The 12,366-nt window shown below is 35.3% G+C and overlaps 1 protein-coding gene across 6 annotated transcripts; it reads right to left on the reverse strand.

Annotated features, from left to right (window-relative positions):
• Positions 1 to 196: 196 nt before the first annotated feature.
• Positions 197 to 3,701, reverse strand: LOC107947825 (pyruvate dehydrogenase E1 component subunit alpha, mitochondrial). Of its 6 annotated transcripts, none has more exons than XM_041104172.1 (7): positions 3,484 to 3,701; positions 2,579 to 2,745; positions 2,427 to 2,476; positions 1,794 to 1,873; positions 1,171 to 1,248; positions 1,022 to 1,098; positions 197 to 467 (listed from the first exon to the last, which is right to left on the reverse strand). In XM_041104172.1, exons 4-7 carry the CDS (start codon positions 1,866 to 1,868, stop codon positions 275 to 277), a joined length of 423 nt encoding a protein of 140 aa, XP_040960106.1. In that variant the 5' UTR covers positions 1,869 to 1,873; positions 2,427 to 2,476; positions 2,579 to 2,745; positions 3,484 to 3,701; the 3' UTR covers positions 197 to 274. The 6 variants fall into 6 exon arrangements, 5 of the variants coding, with proteins under 5 accessions (XP_040960106.1, XP_040960105.1, XP_040960108.1 ...); XM_041104171.1 differs by having other exon boundaries at positions 1,949 to 2,476; XM_041104174.1 differs by having other exon boundaries at positions 2,657 to 2,745; positions 3,484 to 3,687.
• Between the last annotated feature and the right edge of the window lie 8,665 nt (positions 3,702 to 12,366).

Consider the following 12,366-nt stretch of genomic DNA (forward strand, 5'->3'; position numbering starts at 1 on the left):
AGGCTGGACGAATGAGGGTTAATTATTGATAATACAAGAGAAGTATTTTGCAGGATAAAGCAGTATCGCTCGACACTGCTTCTAAACAAGCGTAGACAAAAAGCAACAATTCTACATGAATTATGTACTGAAACAAATAATTGGAGAAACCCTATCCAGTTAGGTATATCAGCTTAATTTCAAGGACAGAAAGACAAATCATGAAAAGAGAATTGTCCTGTGTAATTACTTTTGTCAAAGCCTAAACATATATAGCTCTTTTACAATAATAACCTTAAGGTTTGAATGGAACCTTATTACAAGCTATGGCAGTATTAAAAGCAGAAAGGCATATTTCATTTATGAACTTGTATAATATTTGGAAATGTATAAGCAATGTCTGCAACCATACCAGCAGGCATCTCCATTTTGAACCAGACCATCTAACAGGATCCATCTCACTAATTCCGGTTACAACTCCTGTGTATCTGCGAAATGAAAACTTGAATTAAGGCCTTGATAGCTAGGTAGAGTAGGTCTTTCGTCCATTCTTTAGGCTAAATATAGGACCAATGGTAATTTAAATGTTTTCTCCGCGTGAAAAAGGACACAGAACTTCCCCCTGTTTGGATTCATGATGATATTGAGGACGAGGAGTCAAGCTTGCGATTATTTTTCAATAATAATATCAATTCGTATCTATGACACCATGTATTTAAACTAAAGATAGTGTTCAAACTTCTTATTATATTAAGACGTGAATTATTTTGGGATAGAGAAAGGATGTCCCAATACGGTACAGTGCGATTCAGGCTTTAATTAAATGAGGAAACAAGTGAAAAATGCAACCCAAAATCACCCACTTAAAAACCAAGTTGCATCTACAAGCACTAAATTTACCATTTAAACATTTATGCATGCTATTCACTCAGGTCAAATTATTTTCCCTCTCCAAGGCTAGCATTGCACGGTCTCTCATAAAATTTCCAATAGAATCCCCATAATATTGGCTGTAAAGCATCTAATTGGAGCAGCAACATACCTTGGATTGTAGTAAATGCTGAACACACTTTTCATAGATATAGCATGGACCACATCTGCAAAATTGCTGCGGTTCAACTGCTGGGTGCACAAAGAATGAAAAGAAGTGCCATTTTTAATGTGAGCAGCTCTTCGGATGAATAAACTTACAATTGGTCCATTCTTCAAAGCATGTTCTTTGGCAAACGTGCAAGCTTGCTTCACAGCAAGAGCATCCATTCCATCCACCTAGAAGATATGAAACACATAACAAATAGAATTGAAGTTAAAAAATACATCAATGTCTATTGTCTGGAGAAAAGGAATTTTAAGCATGCATTCTCCTAAGACATGTTTTGTCAAAAAAAAAAGTACGCTTCTTAAGTTGACCAGAGAGGTTGTTGCTTTAAAGTTCTGCTAGAAGGCATTCTTTTTGCATCAATGCCTTACACCTTAGAAGAAAACAAACTTAAATATTAAGAACCGATAGTATAAGCAGGAAAAATCCCTTGAGATTCTGCTTTTCTGAAACTTCATTCAAACGTTTAGTTTCTTATATAAAAGGATAAGAGAACAAAACAACAATATAAAACCAGCAGAAGCATCTCACATGGCCCAAAATCACAACTATCACAGTTTTTTACCATCCACTATCACTCTTACGACATCTACTGGTCATAGTCACTTCGACATCACATACATCTAAATCCTCATTTACTTAATAATCATAATAACAATACTAAAGAACCAACAAATTATAACCACTATTTATCTCTCAGCCAACCAAGTCTTACCTTCAAACCAGGAGCATAATCCCCACGTTTGTAGTAAGCAGGACTTTTTGCGGCTCTCCACTCAGCCGTCCCCATACCATCTGTTACATGAAATAAATAAAGTCCACAAAAATTTAATAGACCAATAAAATTTCATTCCAATTAAAATTTCTCACAATGATTATTCTCGCAGACCAAAATTACAGGCAGATCCCAAAGTGCAGAGATGTTCAAATCCTCAAACAACTGCCCTTGATTAGCAGCCCCATCACCATATAAAGCAAAGAATACAACACTCTAGGGGCAAGCAGTGGTAATCAAGAGCATGCAGGCATTAAAAGAAATAAGAATATAACCAATAATATCAGCAAAAATTGAATCATCAAGACAGAGGGGAAATATAATTTTCTATATCTTCATCTACAAATTGTACCACTATAAAATCGAATTTCAAGTTCAAACTTCTTTTTTTCTAGATCAGTTCCTAAAAGAAGTGTACAAATCGGAAAAAATTCTTCAAAGAATGACACCTACGAGTCAACTATACTAAAATAGCATTACATATATCATAACAATGTCCAGCATATTAGATATAAAGTAATGCATTATGTAAACACAAAGCCATAAGCAAATTGGTCGCCACAGAAGCATTACAAGTGTCACCAAGGCAGTTGTGACCAGCATAACAACAACTTCAGCTATGCCTGAAAAAATAATTAAACGAGCATTAGAGTGAAGCATATGCTAGCAAAAGCAGCACTAGAATACTTTGAATAAACAAAAGAGTGCAACTGGTTACGACTTACATGCTGTTGTTTCAAATGCTTCTAATTGAGGAGATAATCTGGCTATGATGTCAAAGATGGAAACACATGTGCACTTACACTTGTTTGAATGCTCTTCAAGATTTCTTTCTGTGTTTCCATTTTACCATCCAGGTCTGAATACGTTGATTCAAATGCTTCTTCGTAGCCTGCCATTGTAGGATTTGTGAACTGATTAGAGGCTCTATGAATATCTCATAGCATACCATTTTAATATAAAAACTAATTAGAAAAACACAGATTGGAAGATGTATATTCATTAAGAAAACTTCAACACTACAAAAACACTCTGCAGCAAAATTTCCAAGAAAACATTTCATCAAATAATAAATTCAATGAACTTAAACGAAAAAAGAATACACACTGGAGGAGTAAGTAGAAACGAAATCTTCCACTTTTGGAAAGACTATAACCAAAGTCTTTTAGTTTCTACTCGATCTCACTGTATATGGAATTAATTAAAAGGCAACTTTCCATTAACATGAATCACAATTACTTTGACTAGCCAAATCCTCTTTTAGTAAAATAAATAAACTTCATGGCATTTTCACAGAAAACTGCTTCAGTGAAGCTTTTGACCCTAAACCATGATAGAAAGTGCAACGAAGAGAGCATCTGAGACAGAATCCAGATGTTTGCCATATTGAGTTTTGTGACCCAGAAAAGATCAGAGAACGAAATGGCCTAGTAATCAGAGAAGGAAAGGAAAAAAATATGTTCGTCAAATTACAAAGCAGACAGCATGAATGAGGTAATTGTAGAAGTTAACATCAAAATATAAAAGTATCGATTTTGTTCAATAATGCAGATGCAAATACATAAGGTGCCCAAACGAAATCCAATTTCATACCGATTTCATCAACTGAAATGCAAATAAAGAAACTCACCGGCGGAAGAGGAACAAAGAACCAGAGGAAAATAAACAAAGGCAAAGAACTTGATATTTCAGGCAAAGAACTAGAGTGAAGAATATTTTTTGGGGGAGAAAAATGGAAATTACCAGCCAAAAGCACTTTTGGCTGAAGAAAAGGAGAAAATTTTAACTTCTTCGTCTGGAGAAAAAGACTTCTCCGATGGTGATTTTTTTTCCCGAAATGGAGGCCGTTCTTCGTTCCTTTTAAGAGAAAATGACTTTTTAAAAAGTCATTTTTTAACGCAAAGGAGAACGGGCCCTTAAATTTACAACTGTTGTTTATTGTCGATATTTGACGGGGGACAAGGCCCGACTTTTTGTCTGAATGAATGGTGCCATTGGGGTTGTTTAAGGGTAAGATGTAAGATTATGACCTCTCTAATCTGTGCTTCATTTTCTTTCCTCAACACAAAGAAGGCAAAACTTGATTCAACCAATGTCTGCCCCCATTTTCAACAAGCTTATCCACCCTCAACCAATCCATGCTCCCCCTTTGCTTACTCCCATTTCCAGAATCAATGGAAAGATGAAAGCTTCCTGTAGGGCCGTCTCAACCATATATCCAATGGCTATCACCACTAGATTCAACCCCTATTTAATCACCAAAGTGGCTGAACCTAACGCTGGCTTAATCGGCGGTGAGGATGATGTATTACAAGATCCTAACACACTTTCTCACCTCAAAGCTGAACTCTTACAGCAACTCAAAGGTATGGTCCTCCTCTATATCCCCAGAATAACATGGTGAACAACTCCTGAGATAATTGTTTTTTTTTCTGTATATGTGTTCCAGGGAACCAATAGAGGGATTTTTGGAGTCCTATCCTCAAAAAAATCTGACATTGAAGCTCTGGTGAAGCTGCTAGAATCTCACAATCCAACTCCAGATCCTACCTTGAATCTAGAAAAGGTGAACATGAACTTATATTCTAGTTGTTGAAATGAAGTTAATGATATAGTTTTAGAGTTTTGTTTCTATAAATGGAATGAAGGCAGGTGGCTGGTGGAAGCTAGTTTACAGTACTATTACAATCTTGGGTTCCAAGAGAACAAAGCTTGGGTTGAAGGATTTCATCACTTTGGGAGAGTTTTTCCAGATCATTGATATTGAAAAGGTATTGTATACATGTAAAAGTTTCTTATGCACTCTAAATACTGAGTCGCTCGAGAAATTTCAAGGACGGTTCAATATATTATTTGGTACCTGAGTACTTTGGTACTTGTATTATTATTTTTATCTAATTTGGTACTTGAATTGGACAAAAAAACTATATGTTTTGGTAACCAATGATAATGGTGTTAACTTTTTAGTGTTTAACTCATGTTTTAGAGTTGATTTCATGAAAATTAATTGCTAATATTATTAGGTTTGAATGTTTTATGATTTTGGTAATTAGAATAAATTTAGTGTTCATTGTGAATTTGTTTAATTTTGCGATGGATGTGATTTAATTCGGGTTTTAGGATTGATTTGATGAAAGTTAATTGTTAATATTATTAGTTAATTATGAATTTTCATCAGATCAACTCCAAAACCAAATCAAACACTTAAAAATTAACACAGTTTTTTTGAGTACCAAAATGTATAACTTTTGTCAAATACAAGTACCACATTGAACTAAAAAAAGTACCAGAAAAAAAAGAAGCCAAACTTAGGTACCAAATTATGTATGAAGTCTTTTCATGGACTTATACCATAACTGAATGATTTAAATATACAGATTCTCATCCTAGTAGTGAAATAAAAAGTGGTGTGCCATTTTTTCTATATGAAACTGGAGTTGTGATGTGACTCACGTTTTACTAACATTAGCATTTGGTGATGGGAAAATGGAGAGCAAAGCAGTTCACGTGATAAAGTTCAATGCTAGAGGATAGAAATTGTTAAATGGGAAGCTCACAATTGAAGCTTCCTTCAAGATCGCATCCAAATCAGTTAAACCTCCTTTCTTTCTGCCTTTTCCTTGTATATTCCACAAGCATACAAAACCAGGATCATGATTCAAGTGTATTTTTTTTTGTTTCAAAATCAGCAGAGAGTTGATGTAAGTCACGATAACTTGACAATCACTCCTGATCCACTACACCAAAACAGGTCTTTAGCGGCGCTTTTTAATGCCACTAAAGGTATTTGCGGCGCTTCCACAAGCGCTGCAAAAAAGGCCGCTAACGAAAACGTCACAAACATTTGCAGCGTTTACAAACAAAAACGTCGCTAAAGACCATGTTCTTTAGTGGCATTTTTTATTAAGCGCCGCGAAAGATCATATTCTTTAGCGGCGTTTTTTATTAAGCGTCGCTAAAGACTATGTTCTTTAGCGACGTTTTTATACAAAAACGCCACTATTTTGGGACTTTTTTATATTAAATTTTCATTTTTTCAGCCCTCCTGTAGCAACAAATCAAAAGCAACCAGATCTAAACCAGCCAAAAGCAATAAATTTATATAATATTTCAAATTAAAAGAATAAAATAATATTAATATCAATAAATAAAAGTGAATTCATATTATTTTTGCTAAAATGTTAAATGTTAAAATGATATAAATATTTGTACAATACACTATGACGGCGGAAGTTGCGACTGAAACATCTTCATCATAGTCTGAAGCTGCTGCTGGAGTTCGTCGTACTTTTTGCTCTACTCTACTTCTCTCGCTGCAGCCTCTGCTTCCCTTGCTGCAGCTACTACTTCTCTCGCTACAGCCGCTGCTTCCCTCACTGAAGCTGCTGCTTCCCTCGCTACAGCCGTTGCTTTAAGTTGTTGTTGGAGTTCTTCATATTTCCTTTGAACTTCAACTGTGGTCGCTTGCATCTGAGCCATCTGGTCTTTTAACCTCTAAACTTTAGCTTGAGCCTGACTCCCCGAAGCCATGTATTGCTGCAAGCTGGATCCAAAATATTGGGTTGGGCTAACAAAAGATCCTTGAAATCAAACCCGACCATACCTTTCAGGACCCAAAACTTCAGTAATAATCCAGTTATCAATGTCTTCAAGATGAACAGAACTATCACTAGAAGAAATCGCTCCGTACTCCGCCTTTTTGTCCTTTAGTTTTTCCTAATAAATAAATCACATAGTTAGGAACGCAATATATATACATACATATGCAACATAACAATAGTCGCATTACAAGCAATGAATTAAACCATTAGAAAATAAACACTATAGATAACTAAAACAAGTCAAATCGTATTAAGTAAACGTACCATTATTTCACCAGCTTCAGGAGTCATGGGAGATCCATCTTTCTTCCTATGTGTAATTTCAAAAAGTTGAAGGCGTCCAACTTTTTGACCGGACGACAGTTCCTACAATATAGTAGCAAAAATATTATTTAATGGAAAGTTATACATATTTGACAATATTAAAAAATTAAAAATACCTCCGCTTCAGCTACACATGCAAAACTTCTCGACCCGGCCGTGTGAGTGAATTTTTGTTTCTGCCTGCTGCTTTTTCCAACTTGTTCACGATCCTACGTTATGAAATTTTTAGTACGTAAATAATAAATACTATAAACCAAAATAATTACAATAGTTTGGAAGTACGTCATACCTCACCTTTCTTCTAATGCCAAAATCTAACCGCATCTTCCCATTGGTACCTCAACATACCCGGCGGGACATTTTGCAATTTCTCATCGAGGGTTGTTTTTATCTTATAATAATTTTTCTTCAAAGTACTTTTATTGTCTCTCCATCTTTTTCCCAATGCCTTCTTTACATAAGCATCCGAGACTTCTAAAGCAAACCTCGCCTACAAAAAAACACAAGTTAATAAAGTAAATATAAATGAAACTATTTTCCAAGCATTACAGATGACATTAACATTTTGTTACCTTAATATTATCGAGGGCTTGGTTTTTGTTGCTATCGGGCATTTGACGCCATGACTCGTAGTTGATAGGCAACATATTCGCATTTCGTGCTAAAATACCCATGTATCCTGCTAAAAGTCGAGCTTCTGATCCAACAGGCTGACCAAAACTATTTCGTCCAACTTTGACACGCTCGACTGGATCTAACTCGTATAACTCTCTAAGTAGCATACGTCCTCGACCTCTGCGCGTCCCACCATTTTCAGCTACAAATGGTATATTATAATATAAGAATTTGAAAAATAAATCAATTATAAGTCAACATGCATGTAAATTAAATGTAAAATTACTTTGAACTTCCGTAGGATCCTCAGGTGTAATCGGAACATTCGAAGATCCAATTCTGTATGTTGTTCAGTACTATTTGTTTCCGTCGAGTTTGGATCATTTTGAACAATGCTTCCCCTTAGAATTTTTCTTCTAGGCATTTTATCTGCAATACACATAAAATGTAAGTAAACTTAATAACTAATTACAACAATAACAACACATATAAAATAGTTGAAATATATAATAAGACCAAGATTTAAATTATGATATTACATATAATTAAACAATCGTAAAATCTTACTACATTATTATTCGTAAATATCTTCATCCGTATCCTGACGAACCCATTGAAATTGTGCACTAGTACTAGGGATATTATCGTTTAAGTTTTGTTCTGGAAAGGGCAAAGTTTCTGATCTGTCGTCGGTGTTATCTCTACTTCCACTGCCCATGTCAAACAAGTCTCTAGGGATGTTACGAAGTACAACGTACCAACCCTCATCAGTTGGATCTTTTGAGTAAAAAACTTGTTTGACTTGAGATGAGAATACATACGGCTCATCTATTAGTTGTTGTCCTGTGTGAATCAATCGGTCAAAGTTCACCATTGTAAAACCAAATTGATCTTGCTTAATTCCACGAGCTGTATTAACATCAGCCCAATCACCTCGAAATAAGACGACTTTCCATTTGTCGTAGTAATCCAACTCAATTATGTCAGTAAGATGTCCGAAATATTCCACATTTCCCTCGACAAGATTATTGTCCCTAGTACAAGCATAACTTGTAATTGCAGAATTAACAACTATTCCACAATTTTGCGTTCTCCTCAACCTCTCGCGATATTTTGTATGAAATCTGAATCCGTTGATGATGAACGCACTATATCTTTTAACCACTCGATTTGGACCTTGGGAGAGCCATTTAACTTCGTCGTCTACATTCTTCCCACTCCAAACCTATTGAATGGAAGGTAAACTGAGTAATTAAAAATGTTATGAAAAAACATTATTATTTGTAAGCGGAAGCTCTAACTACATACCGTTTGGCTTAACCATTCATAAAAAGATTCTGTAAACAACTTATTGATATCTCGATGTTGTGTTCTTCCGAGCGCGAACGAGATCTCAATATTTGTCTGTACTCACTGTGTTAAAAAAATGTTCACTTTGTTAGAAGATAAACAATTATTAGTTTGATAAATATTTATCAAATTTGTAGAACTTACTTCCGTAAAGGTTCCAATGATTCGTGGTGAAACAGAACATATCGATGTGCTTGTACCCACGATAAATGATCTAATTCTGCAATTTCAACTTTGTCGATTGGTTCTCCAAAACTTTGGAACAAATAAGTATCGGCTAAGTTATGGTTCGCGAGTCCATCATTCCTATTTGGTCAGTTCAACCTTGTTTCAACATCTTCCAAATATCTTGAGCAGAAAGTCATACATTCCTCTGCCAAGTAGCCTTCAGCAATCGATCCTTCTGGATATCGCTTGTTGCGACAGTAAGACTTTAATTTGGATAGGAACCTAAACACAATATACAACATTATCAAAAGTTGTAACTAAAGGCATAGAGGTGAATGAAGGAAAATTTTAAAAATTTTAATTAACACCTTTCTATGGGATACATCCATCGATAGAAAACGGGTCCCCCAAGAATTGCTTCGTGCGGGAGATGAATTATCAAGTGAACCATAATGGTGAAGAAGGAAGGTGGGAAGCTTTTCTCCATGTTGCATAAAGTCAAAACGGCTCGATCTTGTACCTTCTAAAGTTCTTGAACATCCAAAACTTTGCCACAAATGGCTTTCATTATATTGGATAGTTCAATTATACAAGACGTCACCTTCTTGGACATACAACATCGTAGAGCAACTGGCAGTAAATCTTGCATTAAGATGTGATAGTCATGTGATTTCAGCGAATATAATCTTCGATCTTTAACACTAACACATCGAGATATATTTGATGCATACGGATCTGGAACCTTTATATCCTTCAACACCATGCAAAACAGTTCTTTCTTCGTCTTGGACATTGAGAAAATAGATGGCGACAACTGATATTTCCCATTCAGAAGTGGATTGGGATGAAGATTAAGCCGAATTTCCATTTGGACTAAATCAAGTCGACTCTGAAGATTGTCTTTTGATTTTCCATCGACATTCAAAATTGTACCCACAATGTTCTCACAGACATTTTTCTCAATATGCATAACATCAAGATTGTGTCGTAAAAGGTGATGCTCCCAATAAGGCAACTGAAAAAAATATTTCTTTTTTTCCACAAGTCCGCCTCATTAGGATCTTCCTCTTCGTCGGAGTCATCATCAGCTTCATCATTTGATCTTCTGTTTCTTTGCGTGTTTGGCGATTGGTTCATCTTCCCATAAATGAAATTCATATCTTCCAACATGAACAAGATTTCAGAGCCACTGGTCTACGAAGGAGCTTCTCTGAACTCTTCAGTGCCGTCAAATACAGAACTCTGAAATCTAAATCTATGATTTTCTGGTAACCACCGACGATGCCCCATGTAAGAGAACTTATTCCCATTGTACAACCATTGCGAACATGTTTGTGCAGCACAACAAGGACACGCATAACGACCCTTGGTACTCCAACCGGATAAATTGGCATAAGCGGGAAAGTCATTAATGGTCCACATCAAAGCTGCACGTAAATTAAAGTTCTCTTTTCTCAGCACTTCGTATGTCTCGACACCAGCCCATAATTGTTTTAACTCTTCAATAAGTGGCTGTAAAAAAATGTCGATATCATTCCCGGGCCTTTCTCCCCAAGGATAATCATAGATAAGATAAGGGAAGATTACTTCATGCAAATCAACGGAGGCAGATTGTAAGGAGCAAGCACTACTGGCCAAGTACTGTACGCAGTACTCATGATCTTGAAAGGATTAAATCCATCAGATGCTAGCCCAAGCCTCACACTCCTAGGATCGCTTGCAAAGCTTGGAAATTTATTGTCAAATGATTTCCAAGCTAAAGAATCTGCCGGATGCCTTAATAATCCATCATCGGTTCATCCATCATGGTACCACGTCATAGACTCCGCTGTCTTCGACGACATGAAAAGCCTTTGAAGCCTCGATATTAGCGGAAAATACCGTAAAATCTTGACTGACTTCTTTCTTGACTGTGCATCATTTTCATCGTCGTCCCCATCTTCTACGTTTTTACTTATCCAACGGGAGTGGCCGCATACATGACAACACTGTTGGTTTCTCTGATCGCCCCAATACAACATGCAGTCATTTGGGCAACTATGGATTTTGTTGTACCCAATGCCTAAATCTTTTATCATTTTCTTCATATCTTTGCATGACTGAGGGATTTTTGCAAACGGAAATATTTCTCTCAAGAACTCTAACAGCATTGTCAAAGAGTTTCCGGTCCACCCTCCCAAACATTTTAATTGAAAAAGACAAACACAGAAAGATATTTTTGAAAATTTTGATCCCTCATACAATTCTTCGTTCATAAAATTAAGTAATGGAAGCGGCTAAATATTACCAATTGAATTACTTTCTTGTTAATCAGGGGCGAAATCAGAAAATTTTTTTAGGGGATGAAATTAAATTGTAATTTTTACAATAGAAAAAATGCAAATTCACCATTTTAATAGACTATATTTTATACTTTTTAAAAGAATAAATCAATTTTTTATATTTTTAGGGGGCGAAAATGTAATTTTACCTTAACTAATTTAAAATTTAAAAAATTTTAAAGGAGCCATATGAAAACAAATCCGTTTTAGGGAGGCGGGAGCCCCTGCTAACCCTCTAGTTTTGCCACTATTGTTAACCCATATACTAAAACATTCGTAAAAAATAAAAATAAAAATAAAAATACTTCTCTCTCAAACATTTGAACTAAGTTCGAATTTTAGAGTTAACATGGTCGGTACTCAAGAAATAACCAATTAAAAACGTCTAATAATGATGGAACTGAAGATAAAGAACAAAAATGATTCAAGTTAATTTCACAACATAAGTTAATTTCACTTGAAATGCAAAGAGTTTTGAGAAATATTGGTTCCTTTTCTACATGATTGGAACCATTTTTTTAATGATTAGATGGAAACAACTCAAACAATAAGAAAAATGCTTCTCCTGGTTTTGCACTGAATGATTGATTGATTTGAGAAACAAATAAACCCCAAAATTTCTACATATGTGGACAAAATTAAGTTATGGATTCTTCTAATTACGTCAACAATATAGATATAAACATACCTTGGCCTACTAACAAAATCAAACGGAAAAGTCAAGATAAAGTAAACACTAAACAATAATATTTTTGATTCAATTTGCAACAGCTACGTGTAAAATGAATTATGAATTCATTGAGTCCGTCCGGTTTTGACCTCAAAAGTAAGCACATAGTCTTTGATAAAGATCTCATTTGATGTTTCCATTATTTTAGTTCGTCAACAATGAATAATTCAAAAACATAACGCCTGGGTTTCTTGGAAGCTGGGAGTGATGGGTTTTTGCTCAACGTGGTAGGTTTTCAAGTTGGAAATATTAGTATCAATCAAAACTTCATTTCCATCTTTGTAATTGATGGTCGTAAAATGTTTTAAGAAATTAAATTTGTATAAAAATATATATGTTCTCATCACTGAACCAGAAGGGAACTTTCATGAAAATTAGTAATTTATTGAGGCTCTGACTGGACA

Source organism: Gossypium hirsutum, chromosome D11 (genome assembly GCF_007990345.1).
Source record: "Gossypium hirsutum isolate 1008001.06 chromosome D11, Gossypium_hirsutum_v2.1, whole genome shotgun sequence".
NCBI classification, from domain to species: Eukaryota; Viridiplantae; Streptophyta; class Magnoliopsida; order Malvales; family Malvaceae; genus Gossypium; species Gossypium hirsutum.